Source organism: Choloepus didactylus, chromosome 16 (genome assembly GCF_015220235.1).
Source record: "Choloepus didactylus isolate mChoDid1 chromosome 16, mChoDid1.pri, whole genome shotgun sequence".
In the NCBI taxonomy this organism is placed as follows: Eukaryota; Metazoa; Chordata; class Mammalia; order Pilosa; family Megalonychidae; genus Choloepus; species Choloepus didactylus.
The window spans coordinates 18,582,985-18,602,881 of NC_051322.1; the positions used below are offsets into that span (position 1 = coordinate 18,582,985).

General features: G+C 39.8%; 1 protein-coding gene across 3 annotated transcripts in view; it reads left to right on the top strand.

The window, feature by feature from the left end:
• The window catches only part of LOC119511112 (GPI ethanolamine phosphate transferase 1), a 146,773-nt gene extending 129,163 nt beyond the window's left edge, over window positions 1-17,610 (top strand). For 2 of the 3 annotated variants that reach the window (XM_037805542.1, XM_037805541.1), the window contains one exon: window positions 17,293-17,610. In XM_037805542.1, coding sequence (XP_037661470.1) covers window positions 17,293-17,416 — 124 coding nt within the window. In that variant the 3' untranslated portion in view covers window positions 17,417-17,610. The remainder of the gene's footprint in view (window positions 1-17,292) is intronic. The other variant, XM_037805543.1, reaches the window with a different exon arrangement.
• Window positions 17,611-19,897: the final 2,287 nt, after the last annotated feature.

A 19,897-nucleotide genomic window follows, 5' to 3' on the forward strand; every position in this document is an offset into this window, starting at 1 on the left:
CGTGTCGAGTGAGAAAGGAAGATCTGAGATGGAACCTTAGGAACCACTAACATTTAAGACAGAGGATAAGCAGTGTGGAAGTGAGACTGAAAGAAATGGCCATTGAAAGGCAGGGGAAGACCAAAAGAGAGCAGTATTGTGGAAATCAAATGAACATCTCAGGAAGGAGGGAGGTCATACAGTATCAGTTTTTACACAGAGATTAATAAAAGATGTTAAAGTGTCCATTGGATTAAGCACCAGTGGCCATTGATGAGCTGGGCTAGGGAAGTTTCAGTTGCATGGTAGGATCCAGTACTAGATTGCTGCACTGCTTTCCAGGTCAGGACTGGAGACCCAAGATAATCGTTTGTCTCCCCTTTCCCAAGACTCCAGTAAAATAAACAAACCCAATGGAAGTGAAGAGAATGGAAGTGGGACCATCAGCATCAGAGAGAGAAAGCAGAGCCCAAAATCTATGAGCAGATACTGCCAAAGGGAAAGGGAAAACTGATATGACAAGCAGAATACCAGACAGACAGTAGCATGTCAAAGCCAATCAGACAGTACCATGGAGGGCAGGAGTGAAGAAGGGGGAGCCAGATGGAATTAACTGAATGGAGGCTCTCCACAGCCTCTCTCTTCCTCCTTTCATCCCTCTGCAGAAAGGGCTGCAGGCATTTTACAACCAGGGGAAAACAAGAGAATACCTCTAAGAGACAGGAAAAGTATCCGGGGAGAATCTCACTGTTATGGTATGTGCTTCCACCTCAGAATAAAGCCACCCTTCAGTCTAACATTTGTAGCCTCCCTCCACCCCTGGACTAAGGGGCAGGGGCAGGAGTCCATCCTGCTTACCCTGAAACGTAGAGGTGGCAAGCCCTAACACATACATGGAGCTTCTAGGAAGCCGACTCCTTTGTGGGTGAGACCTAAACAGAGAAGAGAATTCTTATAATAATTATACATCTAAATGTTGACCTATTCCTAGGTATTTACCCTAAATTGTGGTGTATTATACAATGGAATGCTACCTACCAATAAAAAGAAATGAACAATTTATGAACTCATCTACATGTATGTCAAAAACTATATACTCAGCGAAAGAAACCAGGTAAAAAAAGTTCATATAATATAAGATTATCTCATTTGGAAAACAATTTTAGAACAAAGCTAATTTATAGTTACAGAAAACTGAACAGGCATTTCTTGAGGATTAAAATAGGATTGATTGCAAAAGGGCACATCAGAAATTTGGGAGTAATAGAAATATTTTATATCTTGATTATGGTGATGATTACACAGCCTTGAATGAAGGGTATAATTTCAGATAGGGGACTTAGTGGTTTGGCGAGGGTATTTCAGGCAGAGGGACTGGACACAAGGAAAGCTAAAGAGATGAGAAGGCCATATGCATACATAGATAGAATGTGATAAATAACTTGGGTTTCAGAAACCATGGGTTTTGGATAGAGAAATTTCTGGAAAGTAGTGTTTTGGGAACCTTAACTTGGAGGACCTCAAATACAAAGTTACAGTGTGTATTCTACTGGCATGTGATTGAGGAGGCATAATCTTTGCTTCTACTTGATCTTTAGTATAGTGAATGTTACTTCTGTATGTGATCATTGCCAAGAATTTAGGAATCTTGATTGCCTTTTTAATACAAATTTATTCCACAGAGTGAGAAGGCAAGTGGGATGTATGGCTGGAAATGGAAGCACTAACTGAATCAGCACTGTCAGGGTCATTACAGCATTGCCTTTATATGTTCCTGGCATCATACCTTGGCAATCAGTTTTCAATTCTTTTTTGATTCATTGAAGTCATTATGTGCCTCTAGCCACAGTTTTTTCTTGCCTCTTTCAAGATCAGTCCTCCCAGGCTGTGTGAGGTTGAAAGTGCTCTTCACAATGCCATAGGACTTTGCACCAAACCTAAATTGCCAGCTTTACCCTCTTTCTTTGACGGTTTTTAACAGATGCTTTGAGCCATTGCAAAACTTACATTTAACATTCAGCATGACATATTTCTTGGCACTTGTGTGATATCTACAGCCCTACTCCTTGCATGCCTTTACACAGCCACCGTAGGAATAAATTGCTCATCACAGCACAAAATAATAGTAAAATGATAGGCTAACAAGGCATAAAACAAATATATTAGTGAACATCATTCAAACCAGGGGAAACAGAATGGTGCCTTAGCACTCTGCTAAAAATGCTTTGATAACCCCCAGTCTGCAGTACTAGCTACTAGCCATGAGAAATGTATGTTAACTCCATTGCCCTGTCTATAATTGATTTATGTATACTTATTAAAATATTATATAATCATTCGCATTATATGGGGTAAATAAAGTATGCTATAGAAATATGTTGTGATAATAGTTGGTTTTTTGTTTTGTTTTGTTTTTAAATAATGGGAGCTGCCCTATATATTTGGTAACATATGTCCTTGTTTATATGTTGGTAACATATTTCCTGATGATGTTTGTCCCAGTCTATGCCTGTTGTCCAGGTGTAATCATTATATCCTGTGATGGTTGGGTTCATGTGTCAACTTGGTTAGGTGGCCTAGCTGTCTGGTCAAGCGGGCACTGGCCTGACGATTCCTGTGAGGCTATTTGAGGCTGGTTGGTTTGTCGGATCATCAGTCAATTGACTACAGCTGACTGATGACTCATCAAGGGGTGTGCTTCCACAGTGAGAGAATGCAATTGGCTGGATTTGGTCCGGGTGATCAGTTGGAGGCTTATAAGCCGGACGGTTAGAGAACCTTCACTTCTTCTTCAGCTGCTCAGTGAAGCTTTTCCTGGGGAGCTCGTCGAAGTTGCCAGTTCGTTTCCTGAGGAGTTCGTCAAAGTTGTCGGTTCGTTTCCTGAGGAGTTCTTCAAAGTTGCCGGTTCGTTTCCTGAGGAGTTCGTCAAAGTTGTCGGTTCGTTTCCCGAGGAGTTCGTCGGACGTCTTCCTTGGAGTTGACAGCTTGTTGACGGCTCTGCAGAATTTGGACTCGTGCGCTCCCACAGTTGCGTGAGTCACTTTTACAATTTGATAATAAGAGACATCTCTCATTGATTCTGTTTCCACGGAGAACCCTAACTAATACAACTTGGTACCAAGAGTGGTTCTTGAGAAACGGAATCTTAAAATGGGCTTTTACAACTTGTTTTCTACTCTGATTAGATTCAGAGGCACTAATGACTCTATTTCCAATAATCAAGAGGGTACTAAAAGTCCATGGCAGGAGTTGGCAAAGGAAATACGCAAAATAGCACCATTTGATTCTCCTAATTGTGCTCTAGTACGAAGCGAGGCTCTGGGTGACAGCGTTTTTGACACTTTCATAGAGTTTTGCAGTATTAAGAAGTATAATGATGTTGGCTGGCTGCTCTTAGATACTTTGGATACAGTTGTAAGAGAAAGGGATGAGCTAAAGGCTTCAAATTCAAAACTTGAATGCCGTATGACAGATGTAAAGAGTTCCATCTGTGCCCTGAAAGAAAATCTTATTTCCTGTGCCCGCAGACTGGAGGTTTCTGAAAATCAGACGCAGTCTCTTATTGTGCGAGTAGCACATTTATAGCGTAAACTAAAATCTCAACCTCTCAGGGTGTCTGCTGTTAAAGTAAAGGCATTGATTGGAAAAGAATGGGACCCAGAAACTTGGGATGGAGACATATGGATTGATAATAATGACAGTGAGGACATTGGAACCCTGGATTCTGCTGGGTCATTGTTAGATTTACCTGTAGAGGGCTGTCCTGGGGAAACAGCTTCTCTGCCTCCAGTCTGCCCTAAGGAGCCTGCCACGCAACTCCCACCTAAGGAGATTGACCCTTCAATGCCTGCTAATCTTGTAATCACCTCCCCTGAGGAAGCAGCCCTCACTCTTTTGTCTGGAGAGACTAATCCTGTTTTAAGAGATGAAAATGCAACAGAGTGCCCTGAGGTGAATGGCTTGAGAGATAATTCTAACTCTTTTCATGACCCACCCCCACCACCAGTTTTTGCTTCAAGACCTATAACTAGGCTCAAGTCCCAACAAGCCCCAAAGGGTGAGGTACAAAGTGTGACCCATGAGGAAGTACGCTATACTCCAAAAGAACTGTATGAGTTTTCCAACTTATACAGACAGAAACCAGGGGAATATGTGTGGGAATGGATATTGAGAGTGTGGGATAATGGTGGAAGGAATATAAGGTTGGATCAGGCTGAATTTACTGATATGGGCCCACTAAGCAGAGATTCTGCATTCAATGTTGTAGCTCGAGGGGTTAGAAAGGGTGTTAACAGTTTGTTTGGGTGGCTGGCTGAAACATGGATCAAAAGGTGGCCGGCATTACCAGAAGTTGAAATGCCAGAACTGCCCTGGTATAATGTGGAGGAGGGGTTTCAAAGGCTTAGAGAGATTGGAATGTTAGAGTGGATTTATCATGGAAAACCTGCTCACACAGCCCTGGAATGTCCAGAGGACACACCTTTTACCAGGACTGTAAGGAATAAATTTGTGAAACTAGCTCCATCATCCCTGAAGAGCTCTGTAGTCGCCCTTCTCTGTAGGTCAGATATTACTGTAGGAACTGCTGTCACTGAACTGGAATCCTTAAACACAATGGGGATAATCGGGTCCCGAGTCAGCAGAAGCCAAGTGGCTGCAGTTAACGCCACAGACAAGGTGGACAGGGCTACCATAATGGAAAACAGGCTCAAAGCAGCAATCAAAATAATATGACTCGCAGAGACTTATGGCGTTGGCTAGTGGATCATGGAGTACCAAGTAGTAAAATAGATGGGCAATCAACTAAATTCTTGTTTGAACTATATAAGCAGAAGAATTCTAGGCCACGTGAACAAAAATCTCCCTTGAATTACAAAAACAGAGAGTCACGGCCCCTTAATCAATTCCCAGACTTGAGACAGTTTACAGATCCAGAGCCTCTTGAATGAAGGGAAGGCCGGGTACCCTTGGGGAAGGACCCTGTCACACTGCCAAAAATTTACACTGTTAATCTTCCTCCCAGCCTTCCCCAGGGGGACCTACGGCCTTTTACCGGGGTGACTGTGCATTGGGGAAAAGGAAATGATCAGATATTTCGTGGATTATTAGACACTGGATCAGAAGTGACATTAATTCCCGGAGACCCGAAACGTCACTCTGGTCCACCAGTCAGAGTTGGGGCTTATGGAGTCAGATGATTGATGGAGTTTTAGCCCAGGTCCGTCTCACAGTGGGTCCAGTGGGTCCCCGGACCCATTTTGTGGTTATTTCCCCAGTGCCGGAATGCATAATTGGAATAGACATACTCAGCAACTGGCAGAATCCTCACATTGGTTCCCTGACTCCTGGAGTGAGGGCTGTTATGGTGGGAAAGGCCAAGTGGAAGCCACTAGAGCTGCCTCTGCCTAGCAAAGTAGTGAACCAGAAGCAATACTGGATTCCTGGAGGGATTGCAGAGATTAATGCCACTCTTAAGGACTTGAAGGATGCAGGGGTGGTGATTCCCACCACATCCCCATTCAACTCTCCTATTTGGCCTGTGCAGAAAACAGATGGGTCTTGGAGGATGACTGTGGATTATCGTAAGCTTAACCAGGTGGTGACTCCAATTGCAGCTGCTGTCCCAGATGTGGTATCATTGCTTGAGCAAATCAGCACATCCCCTGGTACCTGGTATGCAGCTATTGATCTGGCAAATGCTTTTTTCTCAATTGCTGTCAGCAAGGACCACCAGAAACAGTTTGCATTTAGCTGGCAAGGCCAGCAGTTTACATTCACCGTGCTACCTCAGGGTTATATCAACTCTCCAGCCCTATGTCATAATATTGTCCGCAGGGATCTTGATCATTTCTCCCTCCCACAAGACATCACACTGGTCCATTATATTGATGATATCATGTTGATTGGACCTAGTGAGCAAGAAGTAGCAACTACTCTAGATTTGTTGGTAAGGTATTTGCGTGGCAGAGGATGGGAGATAAATCCAACAAAAATACAAGGCCCTTCCACCTCAGTAAAATTTCTAGGTGTTCAGTGGTGTGGGGCCTGTCGAGATATTCCTTCTAAGGTGAAGGATAAGCTGCTGCATCTGGCCCCTCCTACAACCAAAAAAGAGGCACAACGTTTAGTTGGCCTCTTTGGGTTTTGGAGACAACATATTCCTCATTTAGGTGTGCTACTCCGGCCCATTTACCGAGTGACTAGAAAAGCTTCTAGTTTTGTGTGGGGACCGGAGCAAGATGAGGCTCTGCAACAGGTCCAGGCTGCTGTGCAAGCTGCTCTGCCGCTTGGACCATATGATCCAGCTGATCCAATGGTGCTGGAAGTGTCAGTGGCAAATAGAGATGCTGTTTGGAGCCTTTGGCAGGCTCCTATAGGAGAATCACAACGCAGGCCCTTAGGATTTTGGAGTAAAGCTTTACCATCTTCTGCAGATAACTACTCTCCATTTGAGAAACAACTGTTGGCCTGCTACTGGGCCTTAGTAGAGACAGAACGCTTAACCAAGGGCCACCAAGTTACCATGAGACCTGAGTTACCTATCATGAGCTGGGTGTTATCTGATCCACCAAGCCATAAAGTTGGGTGTGCACAGCAGCACTCCATCATAAAATGGAAATGGTATATACGAGATAGAGCTCGAGCAGGTCCTGAAGGTACAAGTAAGTTACATGAGGAAGTGGCCCAAATGCCCATGGCCCCCACTCCTTCCACCTTACCTTCTCTTGCCCAGCCCACAGCTATGGCATCTTGGGGAGTTCCTTACAGTCAGTTGACTGAGGAAGAGAAGACTCAGGCCTGGTTTACAGATGGTTCTGCACGATATGCAGGTACCACCTGAAAGTGGACAGCTGCAGCACTGCAGCCCCTTTCTGGGATATCCCTGAAGGACAGTGGTGAGGGGAAATCCTCCCAGTGGGCAGAACTTCGAGCAGTGCACCTGGTTGTTCACTTTGCTTGGAAGGAGAACTGGCCAGAGATGCGTCTGTATACTGATTCCTGGGCTGTTGCTAATGGTTTGGCTGGATGGTCAGGGACTTGGAAGGAACATGATTGGAAGATTAGTGACAAAGAAGTCTGGGGAAGGGGTATGTGGATAGACCTTTCTGAGTGAGCAAACAACATGAAGATATTTGTGTCCCATGTGAATGCTCACCAGAGGGTGACTTCAGCAGAAGAAGGTTTTAATAACCAAGTGGATAAAATGACCCGTTTGGTGGATACCAGTCAGCCTCTTTCCCCAGCAACTCCTGTCATTGCCCAATGGGCTCATGAACAAAGTGGTCATGGTGGTAGGGATGGAGGTTATGCATGGGCTCAGCAACATGGACTTCCACTCACCAAGGCTGACCTGGCCACAGCCACTGCTGAGTGTCCAATTTGCCAGCAGCAGAGACCCACACTCAGTCCCCGATATGGCACCATTCCTCGGGGTGATCAGCCTGCTACCTGGTGGCAGGTTGATTACATCAGACCACTTCCATCATGGAAAGGGCAGCGATTTGTTCTTACTGGAATAGACACATACTCCGGATATGGGTTTGCCTTCCCTGCATGACATGCTTCTGCCAAAACTACAACACATGGACTTACAGAATGCCTCATCCACCGTCATGGTATTCCACATAGCATTGCTTCGGACCAAGGAACCCACTTCACAGCAAATGAAGTGAGGGGATGGGCACATGCTCATGGAATTCTGTGGTCTTACCATGTTCCCCATCATCCAGAAGCAGCTGGGTTGATAGAACGGTGGAATGGCCTATTGAAGACTCAATTACGGTGCCAACTAGGTGGCAATACCTTGCAGGGCTGGGGCAGTGTTCTCCAGGAGGCTGTGTATGCTCTGAATCAGCGTCCACTCTATGGTGCTGTTTCTCCCATAGCCAGGATTCATGGGTCCAGGAATCAAGGGGTGGAAACAGGAGTAGCACCACTCACTATCACTCCTAGTGATCCACTAGGGAAATTTTTGCTTCCTGTCCCTGCAAGTTTAAGCTCTGCTGGTCTACAAGTCTTGGTTCCAAAAGGAGGAGTGCTTCCACCAGGAAACACAACAATAATCCCATTGAACTGGAAGTTAAGGCTGCCACCTGGCCACTTTGGGCTTCTTATGCCTCTGAATCAACAGGCAAGTAAGGGGATTACTATACTGGCTGGGGTGATTGATCCTGACTATCAAGGGGAAATAGCACTGCAACTACACAATGGAAGTAAAGAAGAGTTTTCCTGGAATACAGGAGATCCCCTAGGGCGTCTCTTAGTACTACCATGCCCCGTGATTCAAGTCAATGGAAAACTGCAACAACCCAATCCAGGCAGGACTACCAATGGCCAAGAAACTTCAGGAATGAAGGTTTGGGTCACCCCACCAGGCAAAGAACCACGGCCAGCTGAAGTGCTTGCTGAGGGTAAAGGGAACATGGAATGGGTAGTGGAAGAAGGTCATGATAAATATGAACTACGGCCATGTGACCAGTTACAGAAACGAGGACTATGATGATATGAATATTTCCTCCTCGTTTTGTGATGATTATGTTTGTATTTGTCTGTGAAGAAAATATTTTTGCTTTCTTCTCTGTCTTATCCCCTTATCATATGGCATAAGCTGTAACGTTCATTTTGAAGATATGATTTTAGGTGATGTGTATGACTGCCAAGTTGACAAGGGGTGGACTGTGATGGTTGGGTTCATGTGTCAACTTGGTTAGGTGGCCTAGCTGTCTGGTCAAGCGGGCACTGGCCTGACGATTCCTGTGAGGCTATTTGAGGCTGGTTGGTTTGTCGGATCATCAGTCAATTGACTGCAGCTGACTGATGACTCATCAAGGGGTGTGCTTCCACAGTGAGAGAATGCAATTGGCTGGATTTGGTCCGGGTGATCAGTTGGAGGCTTATAAGCCGGACGGTTAGAGAACCTTCACTTCTTCTTCAGCTGCTCAGTGAAGCTTTTCCTGGGGAGCTCGTCGAAGTTGCCAGTTCGTTTCCTGAGGAGTTCGTCAAAGTTGTCGGTTCGTTTCCTGAGGAGTTCTTCAAAGTTGCCGGTTCGTTTCCTGAGGAGTTCGTCAAAGTTGTCGGTTCGTTTCCCGAGGAGTTCGTCGGACGTCTTCCTTGGAGTTGACAGCTTGTTGACGGCTCTGCAGAATTTGGACTCGTGCGCTCCCGCAGTTGCGTGAGTCACTTTTACAATTTGATAATAAGAGACATCTCTCATTGATTCTGTTTCCAAGGAGAACCCTAACTAATACATATCCCCACCTATATAATATTAAAAATCAAAAGGGGATGGGAAGATGTTGAAGGCATAACCAGTTAATAATTTATGTTAAACCTTAGTTTATCTCATTTCCAATGCTTCATTTTCAGGGGTCTAATTCCTGTGGGTTAAATGGAGTGCTTGCTCAGAGAGACTCCTAGAAAGCAGATATAATAGGGGCCCATGGAGCTCAGTTCTGTTAGGCTGAGGGCTTTGGACTACCCTACCTGAATTTCTCACATACTCTCCTAGTCATTCCTGCTGAAATGTCTTCTTGCTCTGTTTTTCTTCTTTGTTTCGTATTGTATCATCCGAAAGATGCCCACTTTAAGAAAGGGAAATGTTTGGGGAGAGGAAACCAGGGAGTAGGGTGGAGAAACTAATAGAAATTCGAATTAGTCAATTGGGCTTTCAATATGGAGTTGCCCCTGATTGATGCTGTAATGTGAGGTTTTTGTTGCTGCTACTCTTCTTGGTAAGTGAGAATTCTAAATTCTTCTCTTTGTGTCCTGTATAGCAGGAATGGTTCCTGCATCTTCACAAGCCTCTAATCTATTAAGGCTGGGATAATTGAGGGGGTAGGGGGCAGGATACATCAGGATTAAAAGCTTAAACACCAAATAATATATTTCACATTTTAACACTTCATTATTATACATTTTTTCTGCCTTCTGTTTGTGAGAATGTTGCTTTTAAGTTTTGGATTTTTAATTATTCCTGTATAGAAGTATATTTGAAAAGCGAAGATGTGTCTTGTGATGTGTTAATATTAATGGGAACCAGGTTTATTTGAATTGTGCTCCTGTAGTGGTTTCCCTTTGTGATGAATTTTATTTTTAAACTCCTTTGTAATAGTAACATAGTTAATAACTTCAGCCATTCCATGATTCTTATACATAGTACTAGAATATTGCTCTTTGTCCTGGCTGTTTTATTGCTTTATGAATCCTGAAATGGTGACAGTCTATCCTAGAATTTTAGAGAGGATTTGAGAGCTACCTAACCTCATGAATGTAGCTGAACATATCTCTGTAATATTTATAGTGTCCTTGTGGTGATTGCAGTGTTTTTCAAAATAGTTTTAGGAGATTCTTCAGCTATCAATTACAGGTTAATAAATAAATAACAGTTTCTTAAGAAAGAAAAATTGCATTACTAGGATGTGAGACAGTATATCTTTTTAGGAGTATAGTACTGTATGTTTAAAATGCATCTTCTGAGCAGATTTTACCAAAATTAAATTAAAACTCTTAAAGGGAAACACTGAAATGAGTAGAGTCACCTGAAACTGTAAAAGTGTAAGTTCACTGGTTCTCTTGAGACCCTGGAACCCCAGGTGTTCTTGTAACAGCTGTATGAAAAATATCCTGCTCAGGCCAGAAAGCTGTGCTGGGCTGACAGAGCTACTTTAGTATTTTCTTCTTTTGATCTTTTACACTTTAACTTCTTTACAATACGGCATGTTGAAAGAAGTGTACATTTTAAAACTAGAGAAAAATTCCTTTAGGGTAATTTTCATAAGTATAAAAACACGTATTTCATTAAATTTATGTTCGAAATGCATGTGTGGCAAGCTGAATAGAGTCAGCATCATCAGTTTGATTGAGCTGCAGCTTCATTTGATTTGATTGCGCTTATCTGGACTTTTTTCCTACATGCACTGTTGTTATACCTTATTAAAATACAAATGACAACAGAAGTATTTAGCATTTCTCTTTAGATATAATGAAAATGCCTGATTCTGTTCAATAATTTGAATATCCTCCTAAAAGTAATTAATAAGGGCCATAAAATATCTCTACTCTTACAGTGAATACCAAGCTTCATTAAAATCGATGATTCTTAATCTTTTTTTCTGCCCTGGTACGTATGAGATGACCGCTTCTACTATTACCCTAACTGAGGAGAGGTACGTTCTGCCCTTTATCACTCCTTGTACACGTTGAAAAGGCCTGCCTGGTGATTCACATGCATACATACCACCCCTCTTTACCATCATACATGCAACACCCTGAGAATCACTGATTTAAATGATATCAGAATAATCATGGGAAGAGAGTAGGAACAGCTGAACTCATTTCAGGTTGAAATTTGATGGTCCTTTAACTCTGGCATGCTGAGATGACACCAAGGCGTGATTGATGGAAAATGTTGCAAGCTGAATGCCTTATGGCTCTTTTGAAGATGATGAGCTTCGCAGTTGTTTCCTGCCAATAATATTAGCTTAAATGAGCCAAGAGTCAGTAATTTCAGGCCATTGTAAGAAGATAAGTGATCTGTGGAATACCTTATATAAATAGACTTTTCATTAAATTTGTGGATAGGTCACCTACTGTTTTTACAACTCTTATTTTTTGTTGAGAGATCAAGTCAGATGTGATATTTGTCCTAAAAGTGATTGCAAAATTTAACAAGAATGTACTCTTTTGGTTTTTTATAGCTTTGTTGAGGTGTAATTTACATAGCATAAAATGCTTCCATTTTAAAAGTACAATTCAATGATTTGTGGCAATTTATGGAGTTGTGCAGCCACCAGCACAATCTAGTTTTTGAACATTTCTGTCACTCAAAAAAATATCCCATGCTTGCTTACAGTCTGTCCCCATTTCATACTTAGCCCCAGGCAACCACTAATCTGCTTTCAACCACTAATCTAACAGAAAGTTAATGTTTAAAGGATTCATCTATACTAAAGCATGTATCAGTAGCTCTTTCCTTTCTTTTCATTGCTCAATCTTATTCCATTGTATGGATATACCACAATTAGTTTATCATTCTATAGTGTACTCTTTTACAGACATCATGGTTTGCTTTCATCTACCTGGCTCCTGACCTCCTTGCCTTGGTCTCCCCTTGGAACTGAGGTCAGATTGAGCATTCCCAGATTTGATCCTTAGGCCTCTATGTTGCGCAGTTTGTGCTCACTCATCTCACTTCTGAGTTAAGATTTCTGCTTTAATTGTGAATTCAGCCCTTAGAGTTCTCTGGCTAACCCTAGCATCGTGTTTAAACATCATATAAATAGAAATGTGTCACAAGCTTCTTATAAAAAATACTGAAAGCATTAAGAAAAAATAAGAAGTCATCCTTAATTCAGAGATAACCACTGTTCAGCATGTTGATATATATCCTTTCAGTCTTAATTATTTTTTGCAATTTTATTGAGATATATTCACACACTATACAAACCATTCAAAGTATATAATACATCCCCAAGATCAATTTTAGAACATTTGCATTATTCCAGAAAAGAAATAAAAAGAAAAAGAAAACCCAAATCTTCCTATACCCTTTATCCCCCCCTATTGTTGACCCGTAGTATGGGTGTGGTACATTTGCTACTGTTGATGAAAGAATATTAAAATATTACTGTTAACTCTAGTCCATAGTTAGCAGTAGGTACATTTTTTCCCATATACCCCTCTATTATTAACTCCTTGTAGTAATGCCATGCATTTGTTCTAGTTCATGAAAGAACTTTTAAATATATTTTTATATTTGTACATTTAATCACAGTCATAGTCCACCACAAGATTTACTGTGTTATGCATTTCCATGGTTTAACCTTCAACTTTTCTTCTGGTGTCATACATGATTCTAAACTTCCCCTTTCTACCACATTCACACGCCATTCAGCACTATTAATTATTCTCACAGTAACATGCTACTGTCACCTCTATCCATTTCCAGATGTTTAAATTCAACATTAAAACTTTATGCACATATTAAGCAACCGCTTCCCATTCTTTAGCTTCATTCTACATCTTGGTAACCTGTATTCTATATTTTATGTCTATGAGTTTACATATTATAATTGTCTATGTCGGTGAGATCACACAGTTTTTGTCCTTTTGTGTCTGATTTATTTCACTTAACATAATGTTCTCAAGGTTCATCCATGTTGTTGTGTACTTCAGGACTTCATTCCTTCTTTCTGCCAAATAATATTCCATCATAACAATTTACCACATTTTGTTTATCTGTTCATCTGTTGAGGGACACCTGGGTTGTTTCCATCTTTTGGCAATTGTGAATAATACCATTATGAACATTGGTATGCAAATGTCTGTTCGTGTCCCTGCTGTCAGATCTTTTGGGTACATCGCGAGTAGTGGGATTGCCAAGTTGTAAGACAACTCTATGCTTAGCTTCCCGAGGAACTACCAAACTGTCCTCCACAGCCAGCCTTAATTTTTGTGCAAACATATATAGAGAGTTGTTTTTGTTTGGGGATTTTGTTGTGTGTGTGTTTTCCAGTTGTCTTCAAGTTAGAAATTTATTCCAAGTATAAGGTAAAGCATTAGACTGTTGAGTAGAGAAGTGATTCAATTTGCTTTACATTTTTGAAACAACACTCTGGCCACAGTGTGGAGAATATATTATAGAGATCAGGAGAGGGAGCAAGAAGTTTGGTTGAGAGGCCACACAGTATTCCAGACTAGAAAACGATGGCGTCTTGGACAAGAATAACAATTCAAAATGATGACAAGAGGCTGGATTTAGAAAATATTTAGAAAGAGCAGTTGATAAAATTTGTTGATGGATTAGATGTGCTGTGAGAAGAAAAGATAAACATCATGGGTGACTCCTGAGTTTTTTTTTATCTTGAGTAACAAGGTAACTGGTAAAGCTGTTTCCTGAGATGGATGTGGTTCTAAGAGTGAGTTTGGTAAAGGGAGGTGGGGAATTTGGGTTTTGGACACATCAAATTTAAGATGCCTTAAAAGATGATACATGGGATCTTGAGAGAGTTTTTGTTTTGTTTTTAGAATGAGTGAAATTATACTTCTGTTTGCTGATAAATACACACTAGTAGAAGGGGAAAAATTGATGATACAAGAGAGGGAGGGGATAGCTACAAAGTAAAGTCCTTTAGTAGGAAAGGAGGGATGGGATCCAAAATTGAAGTGATAGGGTTTGTTTTAGACAGGATCAGGGACAGATGGAAATATGGATACAAATGTGGGTGGGTTGATAGGTTTGGGGCCAAAAGAAAAGAGGAACTTCTTTTACGATTGCATCTACCAATATTTACTCAATAAAGTAAACAACGTCATTTGCTGAGAAGGGAGGAAGATGACAGAGCTTTAAGGAGAGAGGACATGAAGTGGTTTGACTTGAAGATTGAGAAAATAATTCACAAATTTGCAGTCAGGATTGAGGCATTGATGAGAACCAAATCTCATTTGTGGTCATAAATTTAAAGTGACTCCAGCCAGAACAGTCATGAGTTTTTTGGGATGATTCTTTTATCTTATGCAAGGGTCTTGTACAGATTGTGTAGCAAGGCCATCTGTTCTCTCCATTGTTCTGACTATTGATTCTAATGCCATTATTATACTCACCTTTTGTTTTAATGGCTTGTAGGAAGTTTTTCTTCGTTTTGATAGACTCTTTGTTTCATTAAAAATTTATGTGTTCTTTTTAAGCTCTTAATTTTGATTTTAGGTTTATGACTTATGTTTTAGGGGAGTCTGATTTTAGTCCAGATGAAATCTTCCAGGATGATATAAAACAAAAGGAGATTTTATTATTTCTTTGAATTACATATCAGTCTCTTTAGTAATTCATTTAACAAATATTGATCGAATGCCCACAAGACCTTGTGCTGGACATTGGAGATGCACTGGGAAAAGAGGTGGGTCATGGTGCCGACCTCTATGGAGCTTACGGTTCCAGGCAGAGGTCAGCAATCTACTGACCTACGGCCAAATCCAGGCCACCTCCTGTTTTTGTACAGCCTGTGAACTAGGAATATTTTTTAATTGAACTTTTAAAGATAATTATAGATTCACATGAAATAAGAAATAATATTGAGGGATCCTGTGTACCCTTTACCCAGTTTCCTCTAATGGTAACTTCTTGCAAAACTCTGGTGCAATATATAGTACAACCAGGAGTTATGTCGTTGACATTGTCAAGATACAGAATATTTTTATCACCGTAAAGATCCTTCATGTTGGCCTTTTATAGCCACATCCACTTCCCTCCCACCTCCACTCCTCCTTAACCCCTAGTAACCATTAATCTCTTAATTCTTAAATTGTAGGTAAAAGCTATATAATTTTCATCCAGGATAAACAAACAATACACACACACACACACACACACACACATATAACTAGGAAAGAATTCAGATCCAATATCCCATTATATTATTTTTGCATTGAAAACAAAAGAAAACTTCAGGACTCTTACTTTAGTACTGGTACTTATCCATTAAGGATCTGATTTTATTGTTTTCTTTTTAGTTCAGGAGCCTATCTTAGATCAGAACCAAGTTTCTAACATAACTAGTTCTAAAGTTTGCTTTTTAATTAGGCAACTGTCCTTTTTCTATTGTACATTTTCTTTGTAAGATGAACATAGAAACAGGTTCCAAATAAGAATTTCCCAACCAGTGCCTTTCCTGAGAAAATCTTTTCAAACCAAAATTCTTTATAATTAGAGGGTCTTACTTAAATGCTATAAAATTATTTTAAGAAAGAAGGAAGGAAGGAAGGAAGGGAAAGGGAAAGAGAAAAGGAAAAAAATAGAGGGCCCTTTTTTCCTGGCCCTTTGGGGACTGGCCTATGAGCAAATACTCAACAGCAAGCAAGAGGCTTGGCTTAGAGTCAGCAATTTGACATTTTGGGGGCTCCCCACCTGTTGGGTAGGAGTTAGCCCACAGGTTGATGTAGGACAGTGGGAGGGTACCTGCAGGGCCTCTTGTACCTTTCCTCATTGTCTCCACATCTCTCTACTTGCATGCAACAGTCACCTTCCTTGTCATCCTGAGGCCTTGTATCCTGGAGCTTGGCCATGGGCCATTCCTATGTAGGGGCTCTCTGACCGTGACTCCCCTCTTGTTTTCTAGGGAAAGAAGAGAGGAAGGGGGAGAAAATATGACCTCTTCCCATCAAGTTAGCCTGCATATAAGCCTGCTAAAACATCCCCTCCCACTTTGTTGAAGTGTGTAAAAAGTACAAATCTATTCTAAAGTTAGATGGTTAAATGTAACTAATAGGCATCATAAATCGATAATTTGATAGTATGCCCCATAGCTTCTCTTGGGCAATTCTATGCTAGCATCACCTAATGAAGCCTTGACTTTATTGTATGTTTGTCAGATCCATATCCTAAATTTCTTTCCAGTGTCTTTTCAGTTTTTCCTCAAGCTATGTTCTTTGTAGACAGTGTAATTGCAATGCTTAAAAAGAAAACCTGATTATGTACTATTGGTGATAAACAAGAACTGGGACTTAGTAATTTTAATACTATTCATTATTTCTCTCTTTTCCCAAAATATGGGAGACAGTAGCTTTGACTGTATAATAAAGGGGTGTGTCCTTTTTCCTTTGTTTACATTCCTTGAATAAAATTTTCACTTCACTGAATTTGAGGTTAGGTAACATTTTTCTTTCTTTGGGTCTGGTAGCTTTGTTAGGTACATAGAATTTATTTCAAAGCATAGGATGACGTGCTCTAAAGAATCAGAAAACAATCTGGGGTCCTCTTAGTCTGTGGATAGAATTCAGAGGGTGCAAAAATGGGGGAGGGGGTTGTCTTTATTGTTCTACAAGCTAGCCTTTTAAATTTAGTTTCTATTGGTGGCAAAGAAACAGGTGCTGCTAATACCAGTAGAAATCACAGGCATTTTCATAACATAGTTGTTGCCGTTATCTCAAAATATTGTTTATGTTCATCGCTACTTCAGGATAATAGTAATTTTCATTATTAAGTAATTTTAAGTAATTTTCATGTACTACTACATCTCAAATTTGTCTTTTTTAAACATTTTGGTGGCTTTTGTAATCCTGTGTGTTTTATATTATGCATTTTAAAATATTATTTATAGAAATCTATAGATTTCACCATACTTCCAAAATTCCATGACACAACAAAGGTTAAGAACCCCTGCTCTATGTGGCCTCTCATAGTTATTAATATACTGTCTGTCAGAACTTAAAAAGATGTTATTCAAATATAATCCTTTGTTAATGGATTAATGATTATATTATGCTTTTACTTATACGTGTTCTGTCTTACTGTAACATTTCTTTTTATCCCTTTTGCAGCATCAGTCACTATGTGATTGTCATGTCCATGACCATCTTTCTGGTGTTTCTCAGTGGCCTGGCACAGCTGCTCACGACAAAGAAGCTCAAACTCTGTGGCAAACCAAAAAGCCATCTCATGTGATATTGCTGAAGCCACCATTCAGCATCTGGATCCAGTTTCTTATTCTTTTAAACACTGGCATGCCCTAAATCCCATCAAGAATTCAATAAAAAGATGGATATTGATGTATAGCATATTCAACTCCTGTAAAGGAAATTATATTTGGACTTCTGGATTTACAGATTATCTGGAATAAAAGAGTTTCCTTTTCCTTTTATGTTTTGCATGCATGATTGAGTGATTAAGCCTGTGGAAAAGCATAGTAAAGCATTCTCCATTTTCGTTTTTTCCCTTTAGCTAGCAGCTCTTCTTACTGATGTTTCATAGCACCTGCAACTATTTGGCCCCAAAACATAAACAGCTTCCCATTTTACCCAAAGGAGAATGTGCTCCCTGAGCGGGGAGAGGCGGGGAGGGAGCACAGTGCTGACTGCATCCAAAATCAGTGCTATGACTTGAAGGAAATCACAGGTGGCACCATAAATATTTATCAGCTCTTAGCACTGGTTGTCCAAGTAGTTGTAACTACTAAACGGTATCACTAGAAAGACAACCAGGATGTAGTATCTCACATTTAGTAAAGCTTCAGTAGAAAAAGTGCAAGTGTTGTCATTTTTATTCAGTATCCAGTAATACTATCGTATGCTTCTTAGTGCTGTTTAAGTTGATAGGGCTTCTGTATTCAACCAGCTAAATGCAGGTTTGACCTTCAAATTTCTTTTTTCATTTCTGGCTTTTCTTGGAATTTCTGATGATAAAAAGTAGAAGATGCTTGGTATTTGTATCTTGCCCCTGGGAAAAAAATTGAAAAGGAGTAGTTTTTAATTGTTGACTCAATATCTGTTACCTATAGCTTTTTTCATGCATTGTTTCAACAGGATTCTTTAAATCAATGGTTAAAGATTCCTACAATATCATAAGAACTTGTATTAAAATTGCTGTTCCTTCTGATTATGAGATTCCAGTACAAAGCCTCTCACTAAATTGAGATTCCATTTGTAAACCAATTCTAATGGAAAAAATATAGTGAGAGCAATTTTTATTTGGATTTTCCATAAAGTAACCTTTACATACCACTGCAGACATGACCTGTTACTCTGGACATTTATTTTATTTTTAGTTTTTGGTACTACTCATATGATGTGCTAATAGCTTTTGGCTGATGCTAAGCTTCACTGGCTTAGCATCATTTTAAAAATACAATTGCTTTTGAATTAAATTATAGCATTACTAATTCACATTAATGACTAGGAAGCCCCCTACAAATTACTAGATTTTTCAAATGATGGGTGAGTGAACATATATAATTTAGAAGACTCGATCATTTTGGTAAAATGTGCTTTCTTAATTTCTACTTATGCTGAGGTTTAGTTATAAATTATTTGGATAATACTTCATGGTACAGCAACAAAAGCATTGTAGCACACACAGAAGAAGTATTGATGTTAATGTAAGATCTTATGCATCAGACTGTACTATAAATCTAGGAGGACAATTAAGAAGCTACTGTACCAAGCAGTGACATTTGCAGATAGAGAATCCATGAGCTTTTATATTGCCTGCAAGGTTTTTTTTTAATTTTTTCACAAGTTAGGGACTGTTTTTTTTTTTTTTTTTTTTTTTTTAACTTTCCCTTCTTTTTTCAAATCACCTGTATGAAAAAAAAAGTTAAAAAGAAAACAAACATACAATAAAAGAGCATTTCAAAGAGACCATAGCAAGGGAGTAAGAAAAAGACAACTAACCTAAGATAACTGCTTAACTTCCAACATGTTCCTACTTTACCCCAAGAAAGTTACATAATATAGCAACATTTCAGTGAACTTGTTCCTACTACAACCAGGGACTGATTTTATAAACACTTGTTTAACTCCTTTTATATCTAGTGTTGCCTTTCATCTTTTGTGAGATTTTCACACAGAAGAAGTAATGAATATTTTATTACAACATTGTAAAAGGTACTCAGTGCTTTATTTTTACTTTGCTCTTCAAAGAGTGTCTTTTTCTTAGTATTATTATTTAGAGTCAAAGTGGTTTACAAATGTGGAAAGTACCTGCAGCTACAGGCTTGCATTACTACACCATAACCCTACCTCTCTAACGCACCTGAAAACAGTTTCCTAGATGGACCTTTTCTATTGAATGGTTTATTAGTTATCTTAAAATGTTTGTAAATATATATTTTTTATATTGAATAATAAATAGAGAAAAATAAGTCATATTTAAGTAAAATGTATTTCTATTTAAGGCATATATATTTTTCATTCTAACTGTGCCATACTAGATTTCCAAATTAGTACTTAAGACATTTGCTGATTAACGTTGTTTATATTAGGAATTTCTGTAGGAATAAAAGTGTGCATATAAAGTTGAGAAAATATCAAACAACAAAAAATATATATTGGCAACATTATGTCAAATGAATAAATCTTAGAGCAGCAGGAGACTAACTGCAGCCTGTTCATAATTTACCAATGTGTTGACACTCTGTATTGTTATATT